Genomic DNA, 26,648 nt, shown 5'->3' on the forward strand with positions numbered 1-26,648 from the left:
TTGAGGTGCATTTACTAAAAGAACACCGATTATGTAGAAATAAAGCGTAGGATATTGGATTGAAATTGATAACGCGGTCATTGTCATCAAAAAAATTACACTCATCTAGGTAATATTGATGGTTTGAGGATGATACATCGCAATTATGACAATTTTTGATTGGATTTCCTGTGAAATCATTTAGAAAGTAATTATTCCAGGGAAAGTCATCTTCTTCAGATGACTTTCTCCCAAATTTATCCAAAATGCCATAGCCGTTTCGATAAATATACTCTCAAGAATTGCCAAATCTGCATCCTTATTATAGGACACATAGTATATTCCATTCACACCTTGATATAAGCAATTTCATATTAAATTTTTAATTTATATATATATATATTAAGTCATCATAATTGTGCCTTGCATTACGTATATAGTATATGCTCCAGATAATACTAGTTAATCATTTTTTTTCATCGAAAAAAAATTAAGCTGTAAACTTGAAATTTCAACAACATTTTCATGATCAATGCTTTTCGCTATTGTAAAGAAAAAGTTTTAGGTATTTATAGAAAGAATAATACATTTATTTCTTAATATGATATTTTGCACAAATTTTTGCGTATGCTGGTTTCCTTAAAAGCTTCGCTCTGATCGTATTTTCATTTTTAGAAGACTTAACATTCTGATTGAAGCATGGCAAGTCAATATTGGCGTTTCTTGAAATCAAAAAATCAACAATTTGTGGATATGTCCTAATTCCAAGCATGAATTCGCCAAGGGCCGTATTGCTTTGGTTATCTGCTCTTAAATCAACTTCATATCCATAATCAAATAATAATTTCAGAATTTCTAAAGCGGCTTGTTCAGAAGCAATATCAACAAGATGCTTTGGACCTACTGCATTGTTTTCATCTATTCTATTTACGTTAATTCCCTTAGAAAGAACGATTTTTGCAATTTCTGGTATTCCGCAGCAGCAAATATAATGAACAGCAGCCATTTTCTTCATATTCTCAGGGATGTCGACCTTATCCATGGCATTGCATAGTAATCTCGTGAGTTCAACGCTCTTGATTGTAAATAAATTGATAAAAAGTGCTGTTCTTCCTTCTGCTGTAATAGAAGTTGGGTCGTAACCGTGGTCGAAAAGAAGAGGAACAGCACTTTGTTGTGAATTTACAATTGCTTGCATGATAGGTGTTAATTGGCCTTGGTCTGATTTTGTTTGCGGAGCATAGTTGAGCAAGATTGTAAGAATTTCAATATCCTTTATTTTAATTGCATAATTGATTGGGTTTGCCTCAGTGTTTTGAGTATTTTCAAAAGTGGCGCCGTTTTTAAAGAGTTCAACCAGAATTTTGGTCGCGTGACCCATAGCGCAAAGATAAATATACTGATATTTTGTATTTGTATATATTTTTTTAGCTTCATTAGGGTATTTGCAAATTAAATACATCGCTATTTCATACGAGTTATAATAGCATGCATAGTGGAATGGATTAAGGTTCTCTGGTGTCTGTATTAATGGATTTATGTTTAACTCTCTTTCTAAAAAGATAAAAGAATCAAGTGCATCATACATTGCAGCGACATGTAATGCACTTAGGTTCCTCATCGAAAGTTGCTGTTGCTGTTGTGATTCTGTGTTGAGATTAATGGTTGTGTCCCTTGGTATTTTTAAATTTGGCTTTTGAAGTTCTATAATATCGTTTTCTCTTATAGGTCTAATAATCGACTCCGGTGTGGTTGTAATTACCAGGTTTGAGGAATACATTGATCTCCATTGACTCCATAACATAACAACAAATTTGTTATTTTGACAAGTAAAATCCAACTTTACTTGACATATTGCCCAGAAAACAAAGATATCCATATTGATGATTTTGAAGTTAAAATGTCTCCACATTAATGAAAACATTATTCGTATCGTTGAGATATTTGATTATTTCAATAATGGCGTCGATAAATAAAGAGTTGTGAGTCTATTAAAAACTTTGGAAGAGAATGCTTCGTTGATCCCCAGCCAATTGATAACGTCTTTGCAATTCACCACAATTCATTACAAACTGCATATGATTTTCTGGAGCAGTTCAAGAAGAATAGAGGGAAGAATATTAAATGGTATAACGAAATCTTTAACGTGAAACTCTGTATATCTGATGAGAAAAAGAAGCGCAATTAAAGTTCTTTCAGCAGTTTTTGCATACATTTTCAAGGCGAATTATATGTCGGAATGTGTTTTTATATATGTAATTTGTAATATTTATACTAGTTACTCATTAATATAAACTAATATTATCTATTTTCATTAATTTTTTTCTTATGAATCATTTGAATTATATACAAGTTATAACAGTTTCATGAAGATTTCATATTAGAAAGATTTTTCATATGACGTATAGCTTTGCTGTTTCTTATCACATTGCTATCAATATCATTCAAGAAAAATATGCTAATTTATTAATATATCAATGCTTATTCATTTAGAATATGAATAATGTTCATAATGAAAGCAATTATGTGCATTTAAATAGAGAGTGATCGCAAAATAACTTTTTTTGTCTCAAATAAGGAAAATGATTTCAATAATATGTTGATATGTCACTTAGGAATGAAGTAATGTGCTATATTCATATATGAGAGGAAGGGGAACTTTAATAAAGCATGAATACCTGTTGCTCAATAATTACAATTTTTCGATAGTGACAGTTTATCAAAATTATTAACCTCTTCATCAACACACAAGGTTTAATATTCAGGCAAACTGACCGGCAAAAATTTTTAGAATTCAAACAAATAAAATGAAAGTGGTTTCTTTTTCCATATTGTACTGTGCAATGGCATTTTACTTATGCATTAAGCTCATGTCCATATGGAAAATAAATCACTCCCTGTTTGATGCATATTCATCAATAGTTTCAAGTAGATTCATCACTTTCATTACTTGCACATCATGCATCTTTCTATTAATATCAATCACATATATAGTAAATGTAGTAGTATTGCAAATTCCTGATAAATCTATCTATCAAACCGCACGAAAAGATTTGATTTTTGATGTAATCATGTCTATTTTAACAATAATTGTCGTAGGCAATCAGATAACATTCTTTTACATTGAACCACACTTACTTTTGCAGATTTCATTTCCGATTTTCATAAATTATTTCGCAAAATTACTCGAAAATTACATTGGCTACTTCAATATTTCATCAATAGGCCAGAATATACAATTACACAAGAATATTGCTACAATTGAAATCATAATATTCAGTTTTAACGTATATTTACTAATTAATTTTCTTCGAATCTGTAATGAAAGCAAATTCAGTTTAGATTTCTACAATACAATGAAGAGTATTTCATCTTTTACTAATATTTGCTATACAATTATGCTTCATCTGTTTTACTATTTACAAATTTCCAATAATGGCAAACCAGTTATAACATTCGCCAATATTAACCGTTTGGAAGTAGTGTTACATGCATTTGCCGCGATTTTTATGATGATTTATTATATAATGTTATATTTACAAGAAAAAAGCTATAGATACTTATTGTTTATGCTTATGGAAGCTATAATAATCGTAAAATACATACTCAAATACTCAAAATTCAAAAATATTCACGATAAATTAATTTCATGTAGAAGACCAACAGAAAAAATGCTGCAAAATCCGAATACCTGCATTCTTTGCCGCAGAAAGATGCATGTAGATGATTCAGTTTCTATTTCTTGTGGCCATTGTTTTCATTTTGAGTGTTTAGAAAGAGTTTTAGCGACCAATAACGAGTGCCCTCAATGTAGATTCAATATTGAGTTCAGATTAACCGATGAAATTCCAATAGAAATGAAAGATTCAACAATATTTATTGAAAAATCATTTGATCATAAAAAAGATCCAACGATCTTCTTAACAGAAATCATTGAAAGTAAATTAAATGCAATTACCACAGATATTTATGGAACTTACATTGATATCGTTACAACTTTATCAAAATACGATAATTTTGTTTGTGTTGAGTGGAGGAACAACAATTACACTGAACTTGGCGATGATTGCGATACTGAATATATAAATTTGAAACAAAATTTGGATTTCAATTACAAATATACTGGAAATCCACGAGGAATTAACTGGACAGAATATGGTATTGAACCAAAGACTGAACCATATATTGAAAGCAAACAGATCCCTGAAAATAACGAAGATAATCAAAAGGATTCTCAAAATGAAGAAGAAGACAATACAGATAATCATGATCAAACAGAAACACATAATAATATAGAGCAAAACGACGATAATCAGAAGTTAGATTCTGATAATCAAGATATTGAAGTCAGTGATGATGATTCTAATGAATTAAATATTCAGTCTACTCAGAAAGATGATGACAAAGAACAAAATGAAGAAATACTTAATGATTCTAATCAAAATATAGAAATAGAACCAAAACAGATCGATGATGCTTCAGAACAAGAAGATAATGATAACAGTAACATGGATGAATCAAATGAGGGCGAAATCAACAATACACAAAATAATTCAAATGATATTGTTGAAGAAAATAAACCAGAATTACCATTGGCAACTACCAATGACATTGATGAAGTAGAACTTTCTAACGGTGCTACTTCAGAGAAAAATAATACAGATAATATAGAGATAGAGGAACTTAATAGAGAAAACAATAAAGAACATACAGAAGATGAACTACAATCTGAAAATGAAGGAATTTCAGAGACAAATAATGATAATGAAATTGATTCAAATATCGAACCAGTTTCTAACGTAAATCCTGAAAAGGAAGAATCAAATAGTGACAAGACTGATAATACAGATGAAAAACAAGTAAAATTTGATGCAAAATCAGATAAAATTGCAAATGATCAAAATACTAAAGACACAAAGCTTAATGAGGAAGAGAACAAAGATAAGTGTGATGATTCACCAACACCCAATGAAGAAAAAATGGATGAAAAAGAAAAATCTAAACAAAATCTTACAAAACCTGAAGGAAAAGAGAATATTCCAGCTCCTGATACAAAAGAAGGCCAAGAAAAACATATTTCTATAGAACAGAAAGCCGAAGATCATTCAGCAACTGAAATTGCGAAAGAATCTTCAGTTTTACCAACTTCAAATCAAGAGAAAATTGAAGAAAAATGCGATTCAACAGATCCAGTAAATGACGCAGAAATTTTGTCTCCCTCAAATTGTCATTTATCCACCCAAACAGAGCTATTGAAAACTGCCGACCATTCAAATATGGAAATTCCAAAGGGCCCGTATTCTAATATCCACGTTGTTGTACTTGCAAACAGAGATGCCAATATTCGCGAAGTATTTGGCAGAAGCCAACAAATCGGATTCCTTAAGATCGGCAATATTCCATTAATAGAACACGTTCTTTCTCATTTGAATAACTTAGGATTCAACAGAATCACTCTTGTATGCAAGGAAATTGATTATTCTGCATACCAGACTTACTTGGATTCTAAATTTGAAAATGTAAATATTAAATGTTTCGATGGAGATAAAACAGCAACATGCCAAGTCATTCGCCAGCTTTATACAAAGAAGACCCACATATTAGTCTATCCAATTGACCTCGTTACCGTTTGTGATATTACGAAAATTGTTGATCAGCATATTCAAACAGACGCTTCGGTTACTCTTTTCACAACAAAATACGCCATTTCGAACAAAGAACTCGAAGATGCTCCAGGAACTGGTGTCGCAATCAGTACTACAGGCAGACACTTCTTTGTCGTTGATGAAAGCAACGAATCCAGACTTATCGCACTTCTTGGCGATATGGATGCTCATCGCTTTGATCTTGACCTCAATTTGAAGAGCGAAGATGCATATTTCGGTGACGCCCAACAGATAGAGATTAGCGCTGAAAGCCTTGCCATGTGCAACTCAATGTTCATCGATTCTTCGATCAAACTTACAAATTCATATCTTATCTCTCCAAAAGGCATGAAGTACCTTATGGACAACGACGAAATATGCTCAATAGAAAACGAATTTATTCCACGTCTTTGCAGCTTAAAGGAACATAAAGTTTTCTCTTATATGACAGATGATAAAACAGTTACGCTTAACGTTCAAGACTTCGTTTCCTTGTACCACATTAACATGAAGTGGGGCAACAAGGAGCTCATGGTCAAAGAAAATCCGAATAAGAAAGAATCAGAACAAGAAAATAAGTCATTACCAGATTTCTTCAAGAAAGAAAACTACTCAGAACCACAGAATATTAAATGCGATGAAAGGGCGATCATTCGTTCAATTCTCGATGAAAGTGTTACAATTGGCGAAGGAAGTAGAATCACTAAGTGCATCATTTATGACCATGTTGTCATTGGTGATAATGTACACATCTCTAACTCTATCATTTGCCCACACTCAAGTATTCCTTCGAAATCCAAGATTAATAAATGTTTTGTATCTCCACAGTTCTCTTCAAAGTCAGAGGTTAATGAAGAGAGATCAATTGTAAGGGTGAAAATTTGAATTTTAAAGTTAAATAAAATACTATATTTTTTGATTTTTACTTATTTTACTTTTTACTTTTTAACTTCTAAACTAAAACATCCAATACAACTCTATTAATTAATAGATTCCTTCAAAAATACTTAATATTTTTTTTTTAAATGTATCTTGAAAATCATTTCATCATCTATTGAAAATCTTCTTAAAATATCTCAAAAGTTATATGCTTAAAGTTATTTTCCTCCTTATCGATTGAAATGAAAATAATATTTCATGTTTGAAGATATTTTATCTTGAAATTCAGTTCACATATTAAGTTTCATGATAGTGCACATATTTATTTATGACTTGATCACTGATGAAATCAATTGATGATGAAGGTTTGCCCGATTTGACAAATGATCGAAAATTAAATAGAAATTTTAGCTCAGTAACTAATAACTAATTTAATGCAACATTAATAATGATGAACAGTTTATATTGAAACTTTTTGTATGGAGGCTTAACGTACACTTTTCGGAATCTAAAAATTTACAATTCTTCACAAAAAGTTTTTGAAACAACAATTCAATTTTTGATACAGAAAAATCTCATTATATAAAAATGAGCTCGTCTGACTCAGATTCCGACAGCTCGAAGCATTCAGTATCATATTCTTATTTCAAGGATAAGTCTGTATCATACTCACTCTCCAAGGACAAATATGTTTCTTATTCTTTATCAAAAGATTCATCAAAGAAAGAAGAAGCTAAAAAGGAAGAGCCACAAAAAGAAGAACCAAAGCAAGAAGAACCTCCGAAAGAGGAACCAAAAGAAACTCCACCAGAAGAAGTCAAAAAACCAGAAGAACAACCAAAAGAAGAGAATTCAGTGTCTTATTCACTCTCAAAAGAAGATAAACCAAAGGAAGAGCCTCCAAAAGAGGAACCAAAAGAATCTCCACCAGTAGAAGAGAAGAAACCAGAAGAACAACCAAAACAAGCTGAAGAACCACCAAAGGAAGAAAATTCATCAAAGAAAGAAGAGCCTAAAAAGGAAGAACCTAAGAAAGAGGAACCAAAACCAGAGCCAAAACCAGCTCCAAAGGCTGAAGAAAAGAAACCAGAACAAAAACCCGCCAAAGAGGAAAAACCAAAGCCGCAAGAAAAACCAGCCGCTCAAACAACTACAAATACAACTTACGTCAACGCTGTTAACTACGATGTTCAAGAACCTCTTGAATTTTTACCAGGAGCTGTTGAAATCGACGAAATCAGGCCTTTTGTCACAGAATCAGATACATGGAAGAACGATTCTAAGATCGAAGCCTTCTTAAATGGAAAAGATATGGTAAATAAAGAATGGAATTCAAAAATCGTTTCTGGATACACTACAACACCAAATATTCTTGCTACAGAAACAACAAAGGATATTTACACAGTTCCAAGCTACAAGAAGCACCCCGTTGTTCAATTTTACGCTGAAGATTACAGAGAATTAGTTATTAATCAGCCAAACAATTCTTCTAAGTCCGTTGAACCAACCCGTGATATTTTATACCAAACTGAATTACCAAATGCCGAAAATCCTGTTGTAAATTCAGAAATCAATACTTATATCACAGAACAATACTTTTCAATCAATGGAAAGCCAAACCACGACGTTGCAATACCAGAAGTTGTTCCTGTTAAGAGAACAGAGTTGAAATTCTTGGAAATCGAACTTTCCGAATTTAAGACAAACACATTAGAGCAAATCGAGCCAATCATATTCAACGGATACTTATTCAAGTCTGGACGTATCATTACTGATCGCTGGGCTTTCACTACAAACGAATCTGCTCAAATTTTGAATACAAACGGCGTAAACTTCAAACCAAGACAAAAAGCCGCTTTCGAACTTGGCAACAGTGCATTCCTCGCCATCAACGATAAGATCAAGAGCCAAGAAGAGTATCTTGTCATCGAATTACTCCGTCCTTTGTTAGTTGACAACGGTGCCGCCGTCAACAAGTACTATCTCAAGCCATCCAACGCATCCCAATGCATCAAAGCCAGAGAATGCGTCAAAACATCGTTCCCAAGAACGAAACAAATCTTTGCAACGTTTGCTTACACATTTGTTTCGCTTAAAGAGCTCACATCAGGCTATTCCATCGAATTACAACAGCCAATTCTATGTGATACACCACCAAATAAGGAATTATTAGCGAAATTCCTCGAAAAACCGAAGAAAGTCACATCCAGAATATTACCATTCCAAATGATACTCAAGGCCAAGGAAGAAACCGCTGAAAGCGTAAGACAACTCCAAGATGAAGGATATGAAGTTATTCATTCCTTGATTCAGAATCCAAACAACCTTGCCTTCCAATTCCGCAACCAAATAACATTCGGATTACGTGATACTTCCTTCAAACCACCAAAAGGAATCAAAGCCAGAAATATCTTAGCGAGAATTACTATGGTTCCTGGCAAACAGAACGACAAGAAGCCAATAAAACTCTTGCACTCCAACATTGACGACTCCTATGTCGATTCCGTTGTCACACAAACCATATATCATAATGAAACTCCAGAATTTGACGACACATTTGTTGCAGATTTACCAAATCCACTTCCTAAAGAGCTCGGCTTCAACATCGAGTTCTTCCACGGTGTTGCACAGTTATCAGATGTTCCAATGATGCCTGTAGGACGCTGCTACGCCCCTATTTACAATGAAAAAGGTATTTTTGAGAACAGAAAGATCACATTACCAATACATTATGAGAAAACACCATCACCTAAAGAACTTGATCCAAAGAACCACGCGACATTCTTCATGGTTCCTCGTTCACATTTCTTAGCCGAGAATGTTTCTCTGCAGAAATTCCTTGTTTACGCAAGTTGCTGCTATACATTAGATCCAGAATCTCTTTCACGTGCGGACAGAGCATCATTGAACGAGTACATGGTTCCAATCTTAGAACTCACAACTAAACTATCCAATCAACAACCATTGCGAGCAATTCATTGTTTCATCACTTTGTCACAAAAAATCGACAAAGCAACCGAAAAAGGAACTGCCGAACAAAGATTTGCATGGTATGCTAAATCAGCTAGTTTCAGGACAGACATGACAACTACCGATCAAACATCTGTTGGTTTGTTGAGTGGCTACAAATATTTCTTGGATGAAATGAAAGTCGAAAACGACCAAGTTCCTGTTGATCACTCAATTATCAGATTGATTTTTGATTTGGTCGTTAAAAGTATCATGTTGACAAAGTGCAGAACATTCATGAACGCATTCGAAGAGTTCGCAAATTCATGGTCAAAAGTTTCATACAAATTATCTCTCACAAAAAGTAACGAACGAAATCAACATTTTGTCACTTTTTGTCATAAATTATTTGACATTGGCTGTGGAACCGCTGTTTACGAAGCAATTAAAGCATTCTGGACAAACATCAAAGAAGAAAGTGACAAGACTATCTTTGTCAATTTCGTTGAACAAATATTGACACCAAAAGTATTCATTTCATTGAGTCTTTATCACGATGGTTTTATCAACTTAATCAGTGACATCATGAAGAAATCTACACTTGACAAGATGTTTTCATCTATCTTCACCGTTTGTGTTTCATGCATTGATTGTTATTCTAATGATTACAAATGTCGTATTACAACAAGATATCTTAACCGTCTTTCCGATTTATGTCCAATTGGCAGTTTCCCATATGCAAACGAAGATGAAATCCATCCAATCCTCATCTGGTTCACACTTCTTATCCAATACTTGGATGACACATCTATCCAGTATTTCTACAAACAAATCAACAAAGACGATTTCTTCAAATCAGTTAATTTTGTTTTGTCAAAGATCCGATATAACGGCAAAGATCCAAAGAACAACGACAAGAAAGTCAAACGACAGAAAGAGATAACATATACAGTTCATTTTGCATCATTGAATATTTTACGAATTCTTTCTAAAGAAGGAGTTGTTACCGAAGAAAAAGAACTTATTTTACTTGGTGATCTTTACTATCATTTATTCTGTGCAAACAAGAACATCGACATCATCAAACCATTGATTGTCACTTTCACAGATTTTGCTATTCGAAACATCGAATTTATGTTCTACAAAGTTCAACCATGTTTTGCACGATTCATTGCAAAGATCTTCATCTTGAATCCAATTGCAGTTGAAGAAACTAACCAATTCTTGTTCAAATTATATGAAGCAGATGATAAAATTACATCTAAGACATCAAATAAACCAAACAACAACAAATCCAATGCTCTCTGTTACCGCGCATTCAATTCTATCAGTAGTCTTCAGCGTTCACAAGTCAAACTGCAAAAGGACGGTGGCAATCTTGTCAAGTCCATGGTTTCCGACTTCAACGAAATCATCGAAATCGAGAAACGTTTATTGAATGAACCAAATCTTATTGATGAAGTTAAGAGCGAACTTATCTACAACAAAGCAGTTAAATTCATTTGCAGTCCCGATTCTGCATTGAATGAGTTAAATGTTCTTGCCGAATTCTATTCATCACGTCAGAAATACGAAGAAGAAATCCAAGTTTTGTTGTTACAATCCGCTATTATTTTAGAATATTCTACATTGTTAGGTAAAATGAAATTCATTTGGGATCCCGATTTACGATATCATCCCGGCCAAGTTTTGTTGCGTCTTTGCCCCGCAGTTACACAAATCTCATGTCCAATCAGACTTAGTGATGATCCACCATTCGTCCCATCTTTCTGTGATTCAACAATTTTCTCCGAGCGGTCATTCACCGACATTTTACACACTATCTTACAAAAGTGCCAAACTTGTGAACTCCATGAAGTTGGTTATTCACTTATTGACATTTTCTGGCCACTTCTTGAACACCACCGAATGTTTGGTTCTCTTTGCAACTTCTTCAAGACACAAGAATCTATTTGCGAGAAAATCGAGAATTATCCAGGCGACAAAATCCGTCAATTCGGTAATTATTACTTTGTCACATTTTACAATCAAAAGTTCTTTGGTAAAGAATCCGGCATCAACTACATTTTCAAGGAGGACAACGATGTCACGATTGATCATTTCAAAGAAAAGTTATTAAGTAGTTTCGAGAATATTCATGGTAAAGACAAAATCGAAATTCACGAATTCTCGGGCAAACTTGATCCACGTAGTTTGTCACCAGACAAAGGCCACATCCAAGTTTCGGAAGTCGAACCAAACTTCACACGGAAAGAGCTTGCCGAGCGAATCACAACATTCGAACTCGAACACGACATCCAGAAGTTTGCACAAGACGAAATCTTCGTGAAAGATGGTCTTGAACTTGAACAGTCAGAATACAGCGATCGATGGATCCGTCGTCAGATCTACAAACCTAACAAGTCCATGCCAAGCTGCACACTTCGTGTTTATGTTGCTAAGAAAGACATCGACGAAGTTGAGTACTCGCCTATCCGTGTTGCATACCGAAACTTGTCACAACTTGTTAGCGAGATGCGTAATGCTATCGATGTCAAAGACTACGCCACATTGCAATCACACATGAAGTTTAGTCTTTTAGACCTTGAGAGCCAGACACCTCTTAATATCGCCAAGATTTTCTTATCAGACAGAGATCCATCAGAAGCTAAATACAACAAGAAACTTTGCAATGCAGAAACCGATTTCTTGAACACTACAAAGAAAGCACTTCTTAGCCATGCGGAATTCTGCAAACAGTATCCATCAGCAATCCCTGTTCAGAATGAACTCGAATCTGCCTTCCAAATCATTTCAGATTCTATTACTCGAATCATCAACCAAAATTAAACAATCATTTTTATTTCCAATTATTTCAATAATCTTTACAATTATTTTATAAGATATATCTCACTAATCAATATTGGATGAACTGTACTTATTATTGCTTGAGACAAAATATAAATGCCATTTTCCTGATCTTTTCCCTAGTTTGATATCTTTTTTGGTAATTATTTTGTTTTGACGATCATGATTGAAAAAATAAAATGTCAGATTGGATAAATTTGGTAGAAAGTCATCTGAAGAAGATGACTTTCCCTGGAATAATTACTTTCTAATTGATTTCACAGGAAATCCAATCAAAAATTGTCATAATTGCGATGTATCATCCTCAAATGGTCAATATTACCTAGATGAGTGTAATTTTTTTGATGACAATGACCGCGTTCTCAGCTTCGAACCTATCTCCAACGCTTTGTTCCTACATAATCGGTGTTCTTTTAGTAAATGCACTTCAACAGAGCAAGGAAGTTGCATTAACTACCAAATTGGCAGCGATAGTTCTATTGTTCAACGAAAGTTCTGTTGTACAAAATGTCAAAGCTCTAACTATGGCCAATTTTCATATACAGTTGTTGACACAGATAACTTAAACTTTATTCTTGAAAGTTCTGTTTTCGATTTAGGAAATGAAAGTGTTGGTAGTTATACATTTTGGACAGAAAATGATAATATCTTAGTTTCATCAACAAATATCTCATCATGTAAAACAACCGAAAAAAATGTTGGACATTTTACTTCTAAACCAACTTATAAATACACAACAACATTTAACTACACAACTATTGTTAATAATTTAGCTACAAATAGTATTGGTATACATTTACGTATTTGGAATAACGCGTTGATTGATTCATGTAATATTATAAATAATACCATAACAAAATCAGCATTAGGAATTATTTACCATTCTAGTAATTCTCTTACTATAAAAAGTTGTTCTTTTATTAACAACACTGTTCCTCAAGGTTCATATTTGATATATAACTATTATGATGATCAATTAACAGTTGATAGTTGTTACATTGACAATTCGATTTCATCAACATTTAAAAGAAATGTAGAACCTACTAATACAAGAGAACTATTTACTAACAATTTGATTCATTTTTCAACTGGTAATTGCCAAGTAGAATTTGCAATTATCAATAAAAGTATTTCTTATGTTAATAAACTTTCTCTTTTTTTACAAACTTTAGTAAACATTTCTAACTCTTCATAACCTAATATTTCAATAACCTCGCTCAAAAATCAATTCTAACGCATTCGAAGATTATAATATTTAAGAATAGATTTAAATAATGTTGATGAATACAGTTCCGAAATCAAAATTAGTTCTGAATAGAGAAATAATTATATATGTTCGTGAAAAGAAACTTCGAACAACGAAAAGACCAGAAATATGCTCAATTTTCCAAAGAAAAAGTAAATCTCAAAGACTTCGAATGTTTTCTGCAATCTGGAAGATGAACATGTTGAAATTTTAGCAAGAACGCCATGTTTGATTTTAATAATATACAAATGAGGAATGAATGCATTATAACATAAATATTCTATGTTTCATGAGAAAAAATAATATCTTATACAACGAAGTTGATCTTAAAATATTTTCTTATCAACTTGGATGGTGCAAACATAGCCTTGTTCGCCCCATCCAAGACCCGATGAATTATGAACGATCCAGTAGTTTTGATGATCCACTTCCGACATAAACTTTGCATCTTGGTATTTGGATATCATATCCATAAGCTGATGACTTAAAACACAATCAACAATGCTCTGTTCTGAAAGCTTCTGTGGTTGTGCATATGCGATTGCATATTGAAATTCCCGAGTATTGAATGCAGAAAATGCCCAGCATGATTCACATTGAGCTTGATCCTGTTTTGGATTGACAACGCACATTGTACGTCGGTCTATAAAATTATTTGCAATTGCAATTGTATAGGACTTTCTGTCTATGTTATGAACTCGATTATTACGGAATCCAAGCGGTTCTCTGTATTCAGCTTGTGATAAATGAGCAAGACTGCTAAATGAAACTATGAATTCGTGATTTGCATCGTTATTTTTAACTTTCGAATGCAAATATTGAAAAATTGCTAATTGAATGAATATTGATACTTAAGATTCAATTAATACAAAATAATATTCATCTTGCGATAAATGAGCAAGCATGTTAAGTGCAGCTATGAATCCGAGATTTGCATTGTTATGATTTGAATAAATCACTTAATATCTTTCTAATTAGCAATAAATATTCATTTCAATATTCTTAAATTCTCAACACCAAAGTACAATCAAATGAAATATAAATTGCTAATTGAACAAACACTCATTTCTGATATTGAGACATGAAATTATATATAATAAACTTTTTTTTAAATCTATATATATAAAACAATAAAGAATAGATAAAACAAATATTTCATCCAACTTTTTCTTTAATGAAATCTGTAGCTTTCTCTATGACATCCTTACCGCAGATGTTAAGTATCTCGAATACAGTTGTCTGAAGGAAGAAGTAGTCCTGGCCATCGCCAACACACAAGTTGTGGAAGTCTGGATAATTAGTCCAAAGACGCTCTGTAAGTAAGTATTTCTTAACAAAGTCGTAATTCTCGGATTCAACAATTGCTGCAGCTGCAATAGAAGAACAGATAGGATAGAAGTAATGATTTGTCTTTGGAATAAGTTTAGCAACAAAACTCTCGATTGTTATAGCAATTCGTGTGATAGCGTATGATGCAGAGCCGTTCTTCATCTTGCAAACTTCTTTCATCATTCGTTTGATGATTTCAAGTCGTTTGTAGTAGTTGATGACATTGCTGATCATCGATGACGCCGATTCGTTAAGGAACTTGATCATGAGAGAATTGATAGGATGTTCGTCGAGTTCGCTCTCGAAATGAACTGTTTTGATTGTTTTGCTGACTTTTGTGATGATCTGGCTAAGTTTTTCGGACTTTTCAACAAGGTTATCATCAAAACACTTCATGTAGATACATAAACGAGCACTTGGCATAACAACTTTTGTCAAAAGTTTGTGCATCTTCTCATTCATGTCGACACCTTCGACATTCATTTCAACTTTGACAATCAGTGATGAGGATTGGTTCACTACTTTCTCATTAACATCATTGGAAACAATGATTGGCTGTAGTTTTCGAAGAGGACATTCAACAGCTTTTCTGAGGACTGGCGGTTGGGGAAGTTCCTCTGCTTTGATTTTGAATGAGGCAAATGAATTTCTTCGCTTTTTCTGCCTAGAAACGACGAAATCTGGGCCAAGAAGTACTTCATTGCTGAATATTGTGTGCCAAACAACTGACATTCTGTCCATGAAATATGATTCGTACTTCGTGTTGAGTTTTTCGATTTTTGTTGAAGCATCTAACAGTTCAACATTCATTTCGAAGTAATCTTGTGCACCTACGATAACATCGAAGATATCTGAACACGCGTACTCTTGGAAACCTGGATCTTTGAGAACTTTAATTTTATCAATTAAATTCTTCGTTTGTATTGTATCTCCTGTTGATGTAAATATCTCAAGAGGGTTCAAAAGCTCTTGTTTGACCATGTTCCAGTACCTCTTGTACTCTTGCTTGCCTTGATTCTTCTTTTTCTCCAATTTCGGGAAAATAATTCTTGGAATATTTACATGGATAAGATTAATATGCTTGGAAATGGCAATTTCGAAGAATAATGGTTCGAAATCGTTGTTTAAACTATCTTTTAGCAGTAAACTTTGAACAACTTTGAATTTTCTTAATTTTTCATTGTTGATAATGATCTTTTGAAGAAGTAAACATTCATGGGATGCCAAAACCATTGGTGTTCTGGATTCGTATTGTAATATTTCGTGAGGTAAAATGAAACAAGGATATGGCGTTTGTAAAGCTCCCAAAATAAGATTGAATCTTGAGTACGTCGGTTTGGTAGCTGCATAAACGAGGTTTTGAATCAATGGATGGTTATCGTTATCTTGATCGTGAGATTGGAAGTAATCAAGGAAAGAAGCGATAAGAACGTCTTGTACAAGTGTAGCTGCCATCTTTTCTGGCTGTCTTTTGTAGAATAAATCAATAATTTTCAGATTATATTTGGTTAATAATGTTGCTGATGATTCTAGAGCTGAAATAAATATTGTCATGTAATCTGAATCTGCTACTGGATTTGTTGCTAATTCAAGATCTGAGTATTTTGACCATAGATTTCCAATAAAACCGTGATTCGTCAAAAGGAATGAAGCAAAGAACATAGAAAACAGATTAATGTCTGCTACATTAAATAGTGTTTCTAGAAAATCACATGCGACTGATGCTAATTCATTAGTAATAAAATGATGATACATTGATGGAAAAGTTACGCCTGAAAACACGCGTGAATTTGCCGGATCTTCGGTAAAATATGTGGATACTGCTTTCGCAAATTCAACAGGATCAGCCAAACAGTTCAAGGTCCATGATTGAAGGAATTGTGCCGAGTTGGGTGAAATTCTTGTATGGACACGAACAGGTTTCTTAATAGCTTTTGCTATCAAGTCGATTGCATTTGGTTTTGTAAGAAAATCGGATGATTTCAGAATGTATCTAAGCATATTTGAGTGGTGACCATATGTTTGGATCTCAAGACCTAATGCAGTGATCTTGTTTGTACTGATTGCTTCAGTTCTTCCTGTGCTCCAGTGTTCTGTACGCTGGAGTTCAAGAAGTTCCTGCATAAATTACCTGAAAATTCCGATGAACTTTTTTTGACCCAACTTTACATGTCAAAATAAAATTTGAGAGTTCAATTGAACGCTGAAACTGAATTGGAATCGGATTTTCCTAAATACTATCATATTCGTACATGTGACAGTGAAGGTGTAATAAACAGAAATTCATCAAAAGTGGCAGCTCTCAATTTTTTGACATTTGTAAATTCTAAATTGAATGAGAAAAATGAAATAATACTAAGCATAATACAATATTCTAGATTTAATTATAATTAGGAAAAAGTTAGTTTTGAGAGTACTTTTCATAGGCATATAGAATGAAATCTTCTGAAAAATAATATCACATAAACTCATATTATTTTCTAATATATAACTATTTTATATAAAAATCAAATTCAATGATCTTAAAAGCGAAGGATAAACCTCAAAATTTACGAATATAATGAGTGGGAATATAATGCTTATCTATCATAAAACCATATGAAATATTAATTTTTGCTTTACGCCTAATTTTTGACGACAATTAGCAAAAAATGTTAAATGTTAACACTCAGTCCATTTGAATATGAAAAATAAAATTGACTTTGATTAAATGTTTCTATTATCATGCAATTCTTCTTGCGACCAAAGATTTGAATAAAATTTCAAAAAATAAGATAGCTTAAAAAATAATATACGGTAGTGTTTACTAATAGATGAATAATATAAATTCTATTAAAATGGATTTGATCCAAAAATATATAAAATTTGATCATAAATAAAATCGTTTTAAATTACTTCTTCATTTAAACTATAACAATTATTTTTGGTTTTATATTTTTTGGGATCAAATCCATTTTAATAGAATTTATATACTATTCATCTATTAGTAAACACTACCGTATAGAGAGAGGGTCAAAGTTGCTATTTGTCACTTTTCCACAAGAATATAATGGGGAAAAAGTTATCATATAGTTGATCTCATTCACTGAGGTGAGAGATGCATGTAGTGTAATATGTAATGGGATAAACAGTGGGATTGCTGCTCTAAGTCCTAGGTTCGAGACACATTGGCTTCATTTTTCTCTTTTTTATTGACGTAAACTATTCAATTTTTGTGTTCTCCATTCAAATTTCAGAATTTTTTTTGCAGATTTCACGCTACATTCGAAGTTACCTTTTGTAACAACCACCACTGCCTACGAAAGACGAAAGTGTGTCACGATTTCACCCGGAAATCCAACAGTTGTTTAAGAGTAAGCACTTTTGGCACCTACTCCTACCGTATATTATTTTTTAAGCTATCTTATTTTTTGAAATTTTATTCAAATCTTTGGTCGCAAGAAGAATTGCATGATAAATAGAAACATTTAATCAAAGTCAATTTTATTTTTCATATTCAAATGGACTGAGTGTTAACATTTAACATTTTTTGCTAATTGTCGTCAAAAATTAGGCGTAAAGCAAAAATTAATATTTCATATGGTTTTATGATAGATAAGCATTATATTCCCACTCATTATATTCGTAAATTTTGAGGTTTATCCTTCGCTTTTAAGATCATTGAATTTGATTTTTATATAAAATAGTTATATATTAGAAAATAATATGAGTTTATGTGATATTATTTTTCAGAAGATTTTGTGTTCTTCTTCAAAATTTTATTTTTTTATTAAAAAGAATCTTTACAAAATATACATTTACTTTAATTAATATTTAAAAACGTGCTCTATCAAAAGTTCCAAAAATTCAATATTTTAGCTTTTCTGAGGTGTCACTTTTGATGAATTTCTGTTTACAACAAAGGTATTTAACATTCTGCTTTCAAATTTTCATAAAAATTTTAAATTTCATATTTTTTTCAATGCCAAACATAGGATCTAGAGCTTCATAATATTAAAGAAGGAAAAGAAACAAGGAATGTCACAGTATGAATAAGCATAATTAGTTTTTGATCATATTTAAGTATGGCAGTCCCAACGGGAACCGCGGTAATTTACCGAGGTTTCCGCACACAGGTTCCTTTTTTTAGGAATTTTTTAGATTAAAAAATATGCTTTGTAAATCATTTTTTGTAAATCGGCAAAAATTTGGAAATATTCTGACGACAATAAATCTGGGAATAGTATTTTAAATACGAGAACAACCTATTTAAAAGTGTTTCGCTCGATTTTGTATAATTTCAAATTTTCGCATATAGCTTTCCGTGAATTACCGTGATTTTACCGCCACATCAATAGTTTACGACACTTTTTCCGTAAATTGAGTAGTTTACTGCACTTTTTCCGTAAAATTGAGTTACGGGAATCCGTAAGATTACCGTACCTCACTTCTAGTTGAAAATAGCATTAGTATATAATAAATAGATATATTATTCATATTTTTGATTTTGAATTACGGAAAAAGTGAGTTCAGAACTTCCAATTATTATTTGATTAATTATGTTAAAAATACTATAAGGAATTAAAATACATAATGTTGAAATTTGAATTACGGAAAAAGTGAGGGTGAAAGTGAAGTGAAAAAGTAAGATATTTTTTGTTGAAATAATCATAGTTGTACAATTTTGAAACTATATGTAAAGCTATAAATTGAATAAATTCAAAAACAAAAATTGTTTATTCTTATTAATAAATTTATATTAATCAATATTTGAACAACCCGTAATTAAAATTGAATTCCTCTTAAAATTTAATTCATACGTTAATTTTTAATTTGCTCGGCGAATGCCGAGCTTCCCTACTTCTCTTGTCATTCCTTCAAAAACTCTAATCTCATCGCACTACAAACATCATGATTTGATGTATTGTCGAGAAATCTTAGACTTGTTTGTCATTTGATTATAGCATTTGAAAGTCATCTCGAAAATCAATTAACAAGACAATTTCCCAAACATCTACATACAAGTAGATGATGGTAAACCCATTAGAGTTGTTTTGCTATGATTCCTCCAATCTTATGATGAGAAAAATCATATCAAAACAGCTCTAATCGAACATTCTACACAGCTTAGCATCCAGCTAGTTCCAAGTAATGCGATAGTTAGTATACAAGTCTTGGGTACGGCGGCACTGCGTTCCACCTTACCCAATACTTGTGAATTTGACACTTTACAAAGCCGCCAACCACTTCACTAACGAACTCACTAATGTAAAAAATAAACGTTCTCACTATCGTTCTCACTAACGACTTCACTAATGTTCTCATAAATTTTCCTCAATATCTTCATCATCAGTGTTAACCCTATTGTAGTCATACTTGAAGCCATAAACTTTCTCTAACTTCTTAACGTACAATTTACATAACTTACCTTCGTCATCGTATGGTTTAATGATATAACTATTTCTATCTTTATACACAGTCAATGAAAAGTCAACTGGTCTCGGATGTATTTGAAAGAACATGTTATGCTCAGGAAGAAGAAATAAATGTTTAAATGTATGTTTGTTATACTGTGGAATTCGAGTGAGTTGCTTTTGTTCTGTCATTTACATCCAAATAAAAATTTTCAGTAAATAAAAAATAAACTTAAAAATTAATGATATCACCACCCTCACACGTTATGAAAACATAGCACAAAATAAATTTAGGTGAAGTGGTGAGATCTCACCTCTTTTTCACCTGTTTTTCACCCTGTTGAATTCATTGCTTTATAACTCTCTTCCTTGGTTTCTTTTTAGTTGCTTTCTTCACGTCTGTCTCCAGCTTAACTGTCTTTCTTCTTCGTCCGTAATGATACCAGTTACTTCCACCAGTCAATGGGTCAAATGGTCTTTCGTAAGGGTTTCCATACATTCCATAGGGACCATACGGAAGAACTACTGGTGGAGAAGAAACATTTTCTTTAGTTCCATCGACTCTATTTAAATGCATTGTTTCACCTTTCATCTGGTCATTAAAGTCTTTTGCGTGTTTTGCAAACTCATCGTCCTTTCCTAAAGCATTTTCTGACTCAGTCGCAACCAAATTGGATGCTTTATTTATGAGCCCTATTTTATTTAATCTTAACTTCTTTGCAACCCAGCCTCCAATCTTCCCTTTATTTGCATCTAATGTCTTCGAAACCCTTCCTCCACTCATTTTATTTACTGCGTCATAAGCTCCAAGTGCTTTTGCTCCAAATGCTAATGCTTTTGTTCCCATTGCGCCTAAAGCTGCCCAAGCTACCATTTACACCATATTAAAATCATCTCTCTTCAATATTATCTCATAAAAGTTCTCGTTACTGGAGAAAGTCAATGAAACATAAGCGTTCTCACGGGCTTCGCCCTCACCGCTTTGCGGTCTATCTAACTTCTTTCTTATATCATCTATACGCTTCAAAATGTCTGAACAATTGCTAACATCTTCTACAACATATTCATCATGAATGACCTTCAAGAACAAGCTCATTTAATATGCTATTAAAATCATTTCAATAATGAGTCCATCCTTTCCGTCTTTGGTAGCACAACATCTTTCATTGAAGAAAGGTTCGACAAGTCTTATGTTAAACTTACTGACAAAGTTTGTTATACTTAATGCTTCGCGGCGAATACATGTAGTTTGAAAGACATAATATAGATTCTTCAGCAAATTCACTTATACTGGATTTTATAACAATGTTCTCACGAGACCAAATACCACCAATTGACAATCTTGTAAGCAATCCTGCTGAACCTTCTACTGTAAACGTCGATGGTAACATTCCACGAGGTCATCTATTGACATCGTTGAGTCACTGTATTTAAATATTTTCTTAAAGCAATCGTCATTATCTAACCATGCAATAGCTTTGAAGTTTTCATTCGAATATACATCTGCTTCATTAATGTAAAACCCGACTTCTTTGCAGAGATGACTTTAAAATCTATTGAGTTTGTTTCAAAATTATATACTATGGTAACTTCTGAAGGTAATGGATGTCCTTCCGCAGTCAGTTGTTCTCTCACTACCGTTTTGAAGCTTTGTATTAAAAACTTTCATGTCATCTCCTGTATCTAAGTTCACATACACAGCACAGGAAAACTATCTTGCTTCTTTGTTTCATCATTATACCTCAAAACATTAAAGTTCTTCAATAATATTGTTCTTCCTGCTGGAATACTTCGAACCTGTCTGATTTCAATAGCTTTCTCACCTCCTACATACTCTACCAGTGTCTTGGATATTCAATAAGTATACTGACTTTCTTGAATTTTGGTAGGTTTCATCATAACGTGTTCATAGTATATATCTTTATACTCTTGTCAGTTAGACTCGGTGCTATGTTCTGAATATTTCTGACTTGCATTTTTAATGGAGATAAAATGAAGCATTTATACATACGTAGATGAAGACATGAATGAAAGCAGTGAAAAGCTCAACAGTTCCTCTTATCTTCCTTTCAGCAAAGATTATGAGTTCTGTTCAAATGGTGTGTATTTCTATTGTGGAAAGATGGGTTCAGTTAAGACATTTAACCTCATTCGTCATATACTCATAACAGAACGTTTAGGAAATGACTCATATTATGACCAAATCATTATATCAGCAACTTCAGACTCTATGGACTCAACAGCGAAAACATTTATGTCAAAAGTTCAAGCCTCTGTCGTTAAAGTTCCAGACAGTGAACTCATTGAATTTCTTCAACGTTACATTCGACGTAAGAGGAAATATTATGCCATCGTTGAATTTATACAGTCAGGAATGCAAAAGACTTCTGAGGAGATGGAAAGAATTATTGACAAACACCACTTACGTCAGTACTCAGGAGTTTACGATATGAAACGACTGACAAACTACATTCTATCAAAACTTTCAAAATACCCCTTCAAAAAGTATCCTTCAAACACTCTGCTCGTTTGCGACGACTTCACCGGAAAAGGTTTAGTGTCAAAACCAGACTCACCATTAGCTAACATCATAACTAAAGTCAGACATTACCACTTAACTGTAGCAATACTTATGCAAACATGGAGGTTTTTAGCTTTAAACATAAAACGTCTCATAACTGACTTCGTTATCTTTCAAGGTTTCTCACGCTATGACATTGAACTCATTTGGAAACAGTCAGGTATAACATTACCTTTTGAAGAAATTTGGGAAGCATATAAGTCTCTCATCTCTCCTCGTTCATACCTTGAGATTCATATCATGACTAATACCATTAAAGTCAAAAATATTCCATGGGAACGACCAACATTGTTTTAAAGTTTAACCTTCAATTGACTGATGGTAAACAAATTCCATGCATCTCTGTCGCCATTTCTGTTAATATTTTTGCTGTCATTCATATCATCCACTTCCCCATCCGTTAGCTTTTGAGGATATGCGTTAGAATAGCTGTTCTTAAATGAAGGCTTTTCACCTTTGAGAGCATAAACTCTATAACTTTCTGCATACTTTATGTTTGAACCTCCCGAGCCATCATTGACATAAATTTTTATAGGCTTCACCCTTTGTTCATGTTCTGCTTCTTCCCTTAGCTCTTTGTTCAGTAGTTCTACATCTTTATACACAGCACCTGTCTCAGTGAATTCAACAATATTTTCATTCGTTAGCTTTCATTCAAACCCTTGTCGAGTATATTGTTCATTTCATACATATAAAAGGTTTTTATTCTATATGAAATGAGAAGCAAATCCATCTTAGCTGGTGCCGTTAATGTTCCAATTGAACCAACCATCAAATGTTGACTCACGAACGACAAACAATATTGTCATAAAGAACTATAGTTCAGAGTGTTTGAAAGAACCAGAACCAGAGCTGAAATCCGTGAATTTAAACTCAGCTTCAAACGCTAACGCTACATCAGATGTTAAGTTAGAGTATCCACCACTGGACAAATTCTTTCAAGAGATGCCAACGACAACCCTTACACAAATGTTCAAAACAAATCCTTCAGATAACGTAGACCATTACCTTCTTCAGTTATACCAAACAATTTTACTCAAAGACGAATAAGAAGCTTTTGGTAAATCTTATAAGCAAGAACCAAATAATTCTAACAAAGGAGGACCTTGAAATGTTAATATCACGAATAACAGGGAAACAATGTGTCATTGACTATCTCGACCTGAAATCGAATGCTGTGGTCAAACTCCACCATTCATGAAAATAGGTAACATCCGCATCATTGAAACACCAGGAACTACAGGAGTTGAGTTTAAGTATAAATATTCGAACGAGTATACAAAACTTTCAACAGAATATAAACTTTGTTTGAAATATGTTTTTAGTAAATTAAAGCAGTCAGGAGGGCTCTTTGAGCCCATCTTGGCGCTTTGCACCGTCAGTCAAAAAAATTTCAAGTTAACAACTTATAGTATCTATCCAAAACTTCTTCAACAGTATCGAACTCATCTTCATAATGCAAACCTAATCTTATTGACTTGGTGCAGTTTTCACTAACACAAATTTTTCTGTTCTCTTGACTGACATAACTAACTCATTTGTTTCATCAAACAGCAACAACCAAAGTTCATGACCTAATACATAACATTCATACTTTATATTTTTAGCTCTGAGTTCTCTTGTAAGCTGTTGCATTTAATATTTTCTAAAAAGTCAACTTCAACAGTCATTCGCACTGGTGCCTTCAGTTCTACAGGCTCTCCTTGAAAGTCAACAAGTCTGAATTGCATGTCTTTCAAATTATGAGGACTAATGCGAACCCATTTACCTAAATGAGTTGCTATGACAGGAACGTTTGGAATGAACATTGAATTGACTGCATAACAGAAGGATTTTATTCTACTGAACCTTTACTATTAACTCCTGAAATACCTGTGACATTAGCTATTTTTGACTCAATGTACAAACAGTTGCCATAACATACGTATGGAACAGATTTCATCTCAATCGTTTGTCAACACTTTTCAAAGGAAATGTCATATGGTATGCACCCAAAAGAAGTTGTACTCTATGACTCATTCTTGGTATCTTAAACTCCTTCACATAACCGAACTTCAAAACTCCTGCAATAAGTTTAACATTCATTATGTTTTCTTCGTTATCCTTGTTTATTGTAGTATTTATGAGAGCATTTAACACTCCAGCTAATGTTTCCATCTTATATTCTACATTATTGTGAAATCTTATTTCGTGCTTCTTTCCATCTATTTCAATCTCCATGAAATCTGTTTCATCTGTTATAACGAATGAAGCGATAGTATTGAAGTCAACCATTCTGAATGCAAGCGCCTCATTCTGTAGACCTAAGTTTGTTTGTAGCTTTACTGTCCCGTATTCGTTTGGGTCTGTACTTTGCAAATAGAACAACATTTTATTCTCATTAAAATATGAGTATAGCTGCATATGCGTATGAAGCTGACAGAGCTAAACGTTTATATTTTGGTCAATACTCTCTCACACTTACTGACAAATATATTGTTATCAGTGATTCAAAGAATACTTAAAATCTCATGTTAGTGAGTTCGTTGAAATTGAAAAAGAAGGTGGAATTAAGTTCGATCCACTGAATTTCATTTTCAGCTTAGCGAATGCGGGTGTTAGTTTCGCTGAATGGACAACTATACAGAGTGAAATAAATGCAATATGGACGTTTTTGGGGTCAAAAGCGGGAATGGGTGAGCTTGTAAATGCTGCAAGAACATTAGGTGAAACAGGAAATTTTGTAGATGGTTTTAAAAGACTTGTTTCAAATGTTTTAACAAACACAAAGAAATTATTTAGATATACCGTACATAACGGACGGATTTTCGAACAGATAGCAACAAACCCTCCGGTTATGGCTGCGTTGATGATGGTTAGAGATATAAAACCACGTAACGACGGGAACGAAGAACATGAACAACAGGATACTGGTCGGGTTATTCGAGACATTAAAAACGTGTATCCTGAAGTTATTGATTTATTTAGAGGAGTTAATGATTCAATTTCAAAACATTCTATAACCCTCGATGAAGAGAATAAATTAACAGATTATATATTCGTCATTATTGCAGAATTAATGAAGAGAATAAATGAAAAAGGTATAGCTGATATCATTAATGTCAGCGATGTAATGATGAAAAGAAATTTTGACTCATTATTTACAGAACCGAAAACAGAATATAGTCTTTATGACGTAATTACCGAATTAATGAAAAAGATTAATGATAATAAGAGTTCTGGCGGAAGAGTTGAATTAGAAGTGAATGATGTTAATGAGAAATTAGCCGAAAAAGCAGACAAAAATGAGCTTTTAGCTCTGAGTGATAAAGTCAAGAACCACGTTCATTATATAACTTCAGACGAACAGATTATAACGGACTACCATGGATATTTAACACGAAGTGATGAAGCGAAAACAAAAAATGTTAATGAAAGAAGATATAAATACATTCGTGCTAAAGGTTATGACATAAGCTGTACTGTACAGTATGATGTAGCTAAAGCACCAGAAGCATTTGGTTATACCGGTGAAATTTATGCCTCTACTTTCAATGTTAACGGTGTATTAGTTGAACCAAGATTTACTTTGAGAGTTAAGGCAAAAATAACTTTTGAAGATGCTATTAAAAGTAAAGCCAGCAAAGATGAACTTGAAGCAATGAACAAAGTTTTGAAATCTCATAAGCACAATATCTCCGATATAAATGAACTTCAAGCTACATTAAATAGTAAAGCTGACAAGAACCATACACATGAATCCTTCACTACTGTTAGAGCAGACGACATAATATTGAACTATACCCTCGGTTCAAGTGCAC

At 33.0% G+C, this 26,648-nt stretch overlaps 8 protein-coding genes and 1 pseudogene across 9 annotated transcripts, besides 7 other annotated features; 4 read left to right on the forward strand and 5 right to left on the reverse strand.

The window, feature by feature from the left end:
* Positions 1-325: 325 nt before the first annotated feature.
* On the reverse strand, positions 326-2,217 carry TVAGG3_0149140 (protein ubiquitination; the record flags this gene model as incomplete). Its single annotated transcript, XM_001313024.1, has 1 exon — positions 569-1,783. One exon carries the CDS (start codon positions 1,781-1,783, stop codon positions 569-571), a length of 1,215 nt encoding a protein of 404 aa, XP_001313025.1.
* Positions 2,218-2,786: 569 nt separating this feature from the next.
* Positions 2,787-6,620, forward strand: TVAGG3_0149150 (translation initiation factor eIF-2b subunit gamma family; the record flags this gene model as incomplete). The annotated part of the gene is made up of 1 exon (XM_001313025.2): positions 3,651-6,509. One exon carries the CDS (start codon positions 3,651-3,653, stop codon positions 6,507-6,509), a length of 2,859 nt encoding a protein of 952 aa, XP_001313026.1.
* Positions 6,621-6,670: 50 nt separating this feature from the next.
* TVAGG3_0149160 (dedicator of cytokinesis DOCK family) lies at positions 6,671-12,416 on the forward strand (the record flags this gene model as incomplete). The annotated part of the gene is made up of 1 exon (XM_001313026.2): positions 7,092-12,281. One exon carries the CDS (start codon positions 7,092-7,094, stop codon positions 12,279-12,281), a length of 5,190 nt encoding a protein of 1,729 aa, XP_001313027.1.
* A 64-nt stretch (positions 12,417-12,480) lies between these two features.
* TVAGG3_0149170 (uncharacterized protein) lies at positions 12,481-13,784 on the forward strand (the record flags this gene model as incomplete). The annotated part of the gene is made up of 1 exon (XM_001313027.2): positions 12,626-12,865. One exon carries the CDS (start codon positions 12,626-12,628, stop codon positions 12,863-12,865), a length of 240 nt encoding a protein of 79 aa, XP_001313028.1.
* Positions 13,785-13,871: 87 nt separating this feature from the next.
* Positions 13,872-14,177, reverse strand: TVAGG3_0149180 (cysteine proteinases family; the record flags this gene model as incomplete). The annotated part of the gene is made up of 1 exon (XM_001313028.1): positions 13,872-14,177. One exon carries the CDS (start codon positions 14,175-14,177, stop codon positions 13,872-13,874), a length of 306 nt encoding a protein of 101 aa, XP_001313029.1.
* Positions 14,178-14,233: 56 nt separating this feature from the next.
* Positions 14,234-17,028, reverse strand: TVAGG3_0149190 (uncharacterized protein; the record flags this gene model as incomplete). The annotated part of the gene is made up of 1 exon (XM_001313029.1): positions 14,701-16,998. One exon carries the CDS (start codon positions 16,996-16,998, stop codon positions 14,701-14,703), a length of 2,298 nt encoding a protein of 765 aa, XP_001313030.1.
* Positions 17,029-17,143: 115 nt separating this feature from the next.
* Positions 17,144-17,180: a mobile genetic element.
* Positions 17,144-17,180: a terminal%2Cinverted (terminal inverted repeat of Banshee-A3 transposon ID:TVAGG3_0149200).
* Positions 17,181-18,736: 1,556 nt separating this feature from the next.
* Positions 18,737-18,774: a mobile genetic element.
* Positions 18,737-18,774: a terminal%2Cinverted (terminal inverted repeat of Banshee-A3 transposon ID:TVAGG3_0149210).
* Positions 18,775-19,658: 884 nt separating this feature from the next.
* Positions 19,659-19,732: a mobile genetic element.
* Positions 19,733-20,080: 348 nt separating this feature from the next.
* Positions 20,081-20,613: a terminal%2Cinverted (terminal inverted repeat of Maverick-1C transposon ID:TVAGG3_0149230).
* Positions 20,081-26,648: part of a mobile genetic element that runs on past the window's edge.
* TVAGG3_0149240 (protein of unknown function, DUF4107 family) lies at positions 20,614-21,141 on the reverse strand (the record flags this gene model as incomplete). Its single annotated transcript, XM_001313030.2, has 1 exon — positions 20,614-21,141. The coding sequence occupies one exon, from the start codon at positions 21,139-21,141 to the stop codon at positions 20,614-20,616; it is 528 nt and encodes a 175-aa protein (XP_001313031.2).
* TVAGG3_0149250 (protein of unknown function, DUF4106 family) lies at positions 22,291-23,145 on the forward strand (the record flags this gene model as incomplete). Its single annotated transcript, XM_051224574.1, has 1 exon — positions 22,291-23,145. The coding sequence occupies one exon, from the start codon at positions 22,291-22,293 to the stop codon at positions 23,143-23,145; it is 855 nt and encodes a 284-aa protein (XP_051109560.1).
* On the reverse strand, positions 24,444-25,122 carry TVAGG3_0149260 (annotated as a pseudogene). The gene has a single exon. A coding segment is annotated over exon 1 (679 nt).

The sequence above is a fragment of the Trichomonas vaginalis genome, chromosome IV, assembly GCF_026262505.1.
Source record: "Trichomonas vaginalis G3 chromosome IV, whole genome shotgun sequence".
Taxonomy (NCBI): Eukaryota; Parabasalia; order Trichomonadida; family Trichomonadidae; genus Trichomonas; species Trichomonas vaginalis.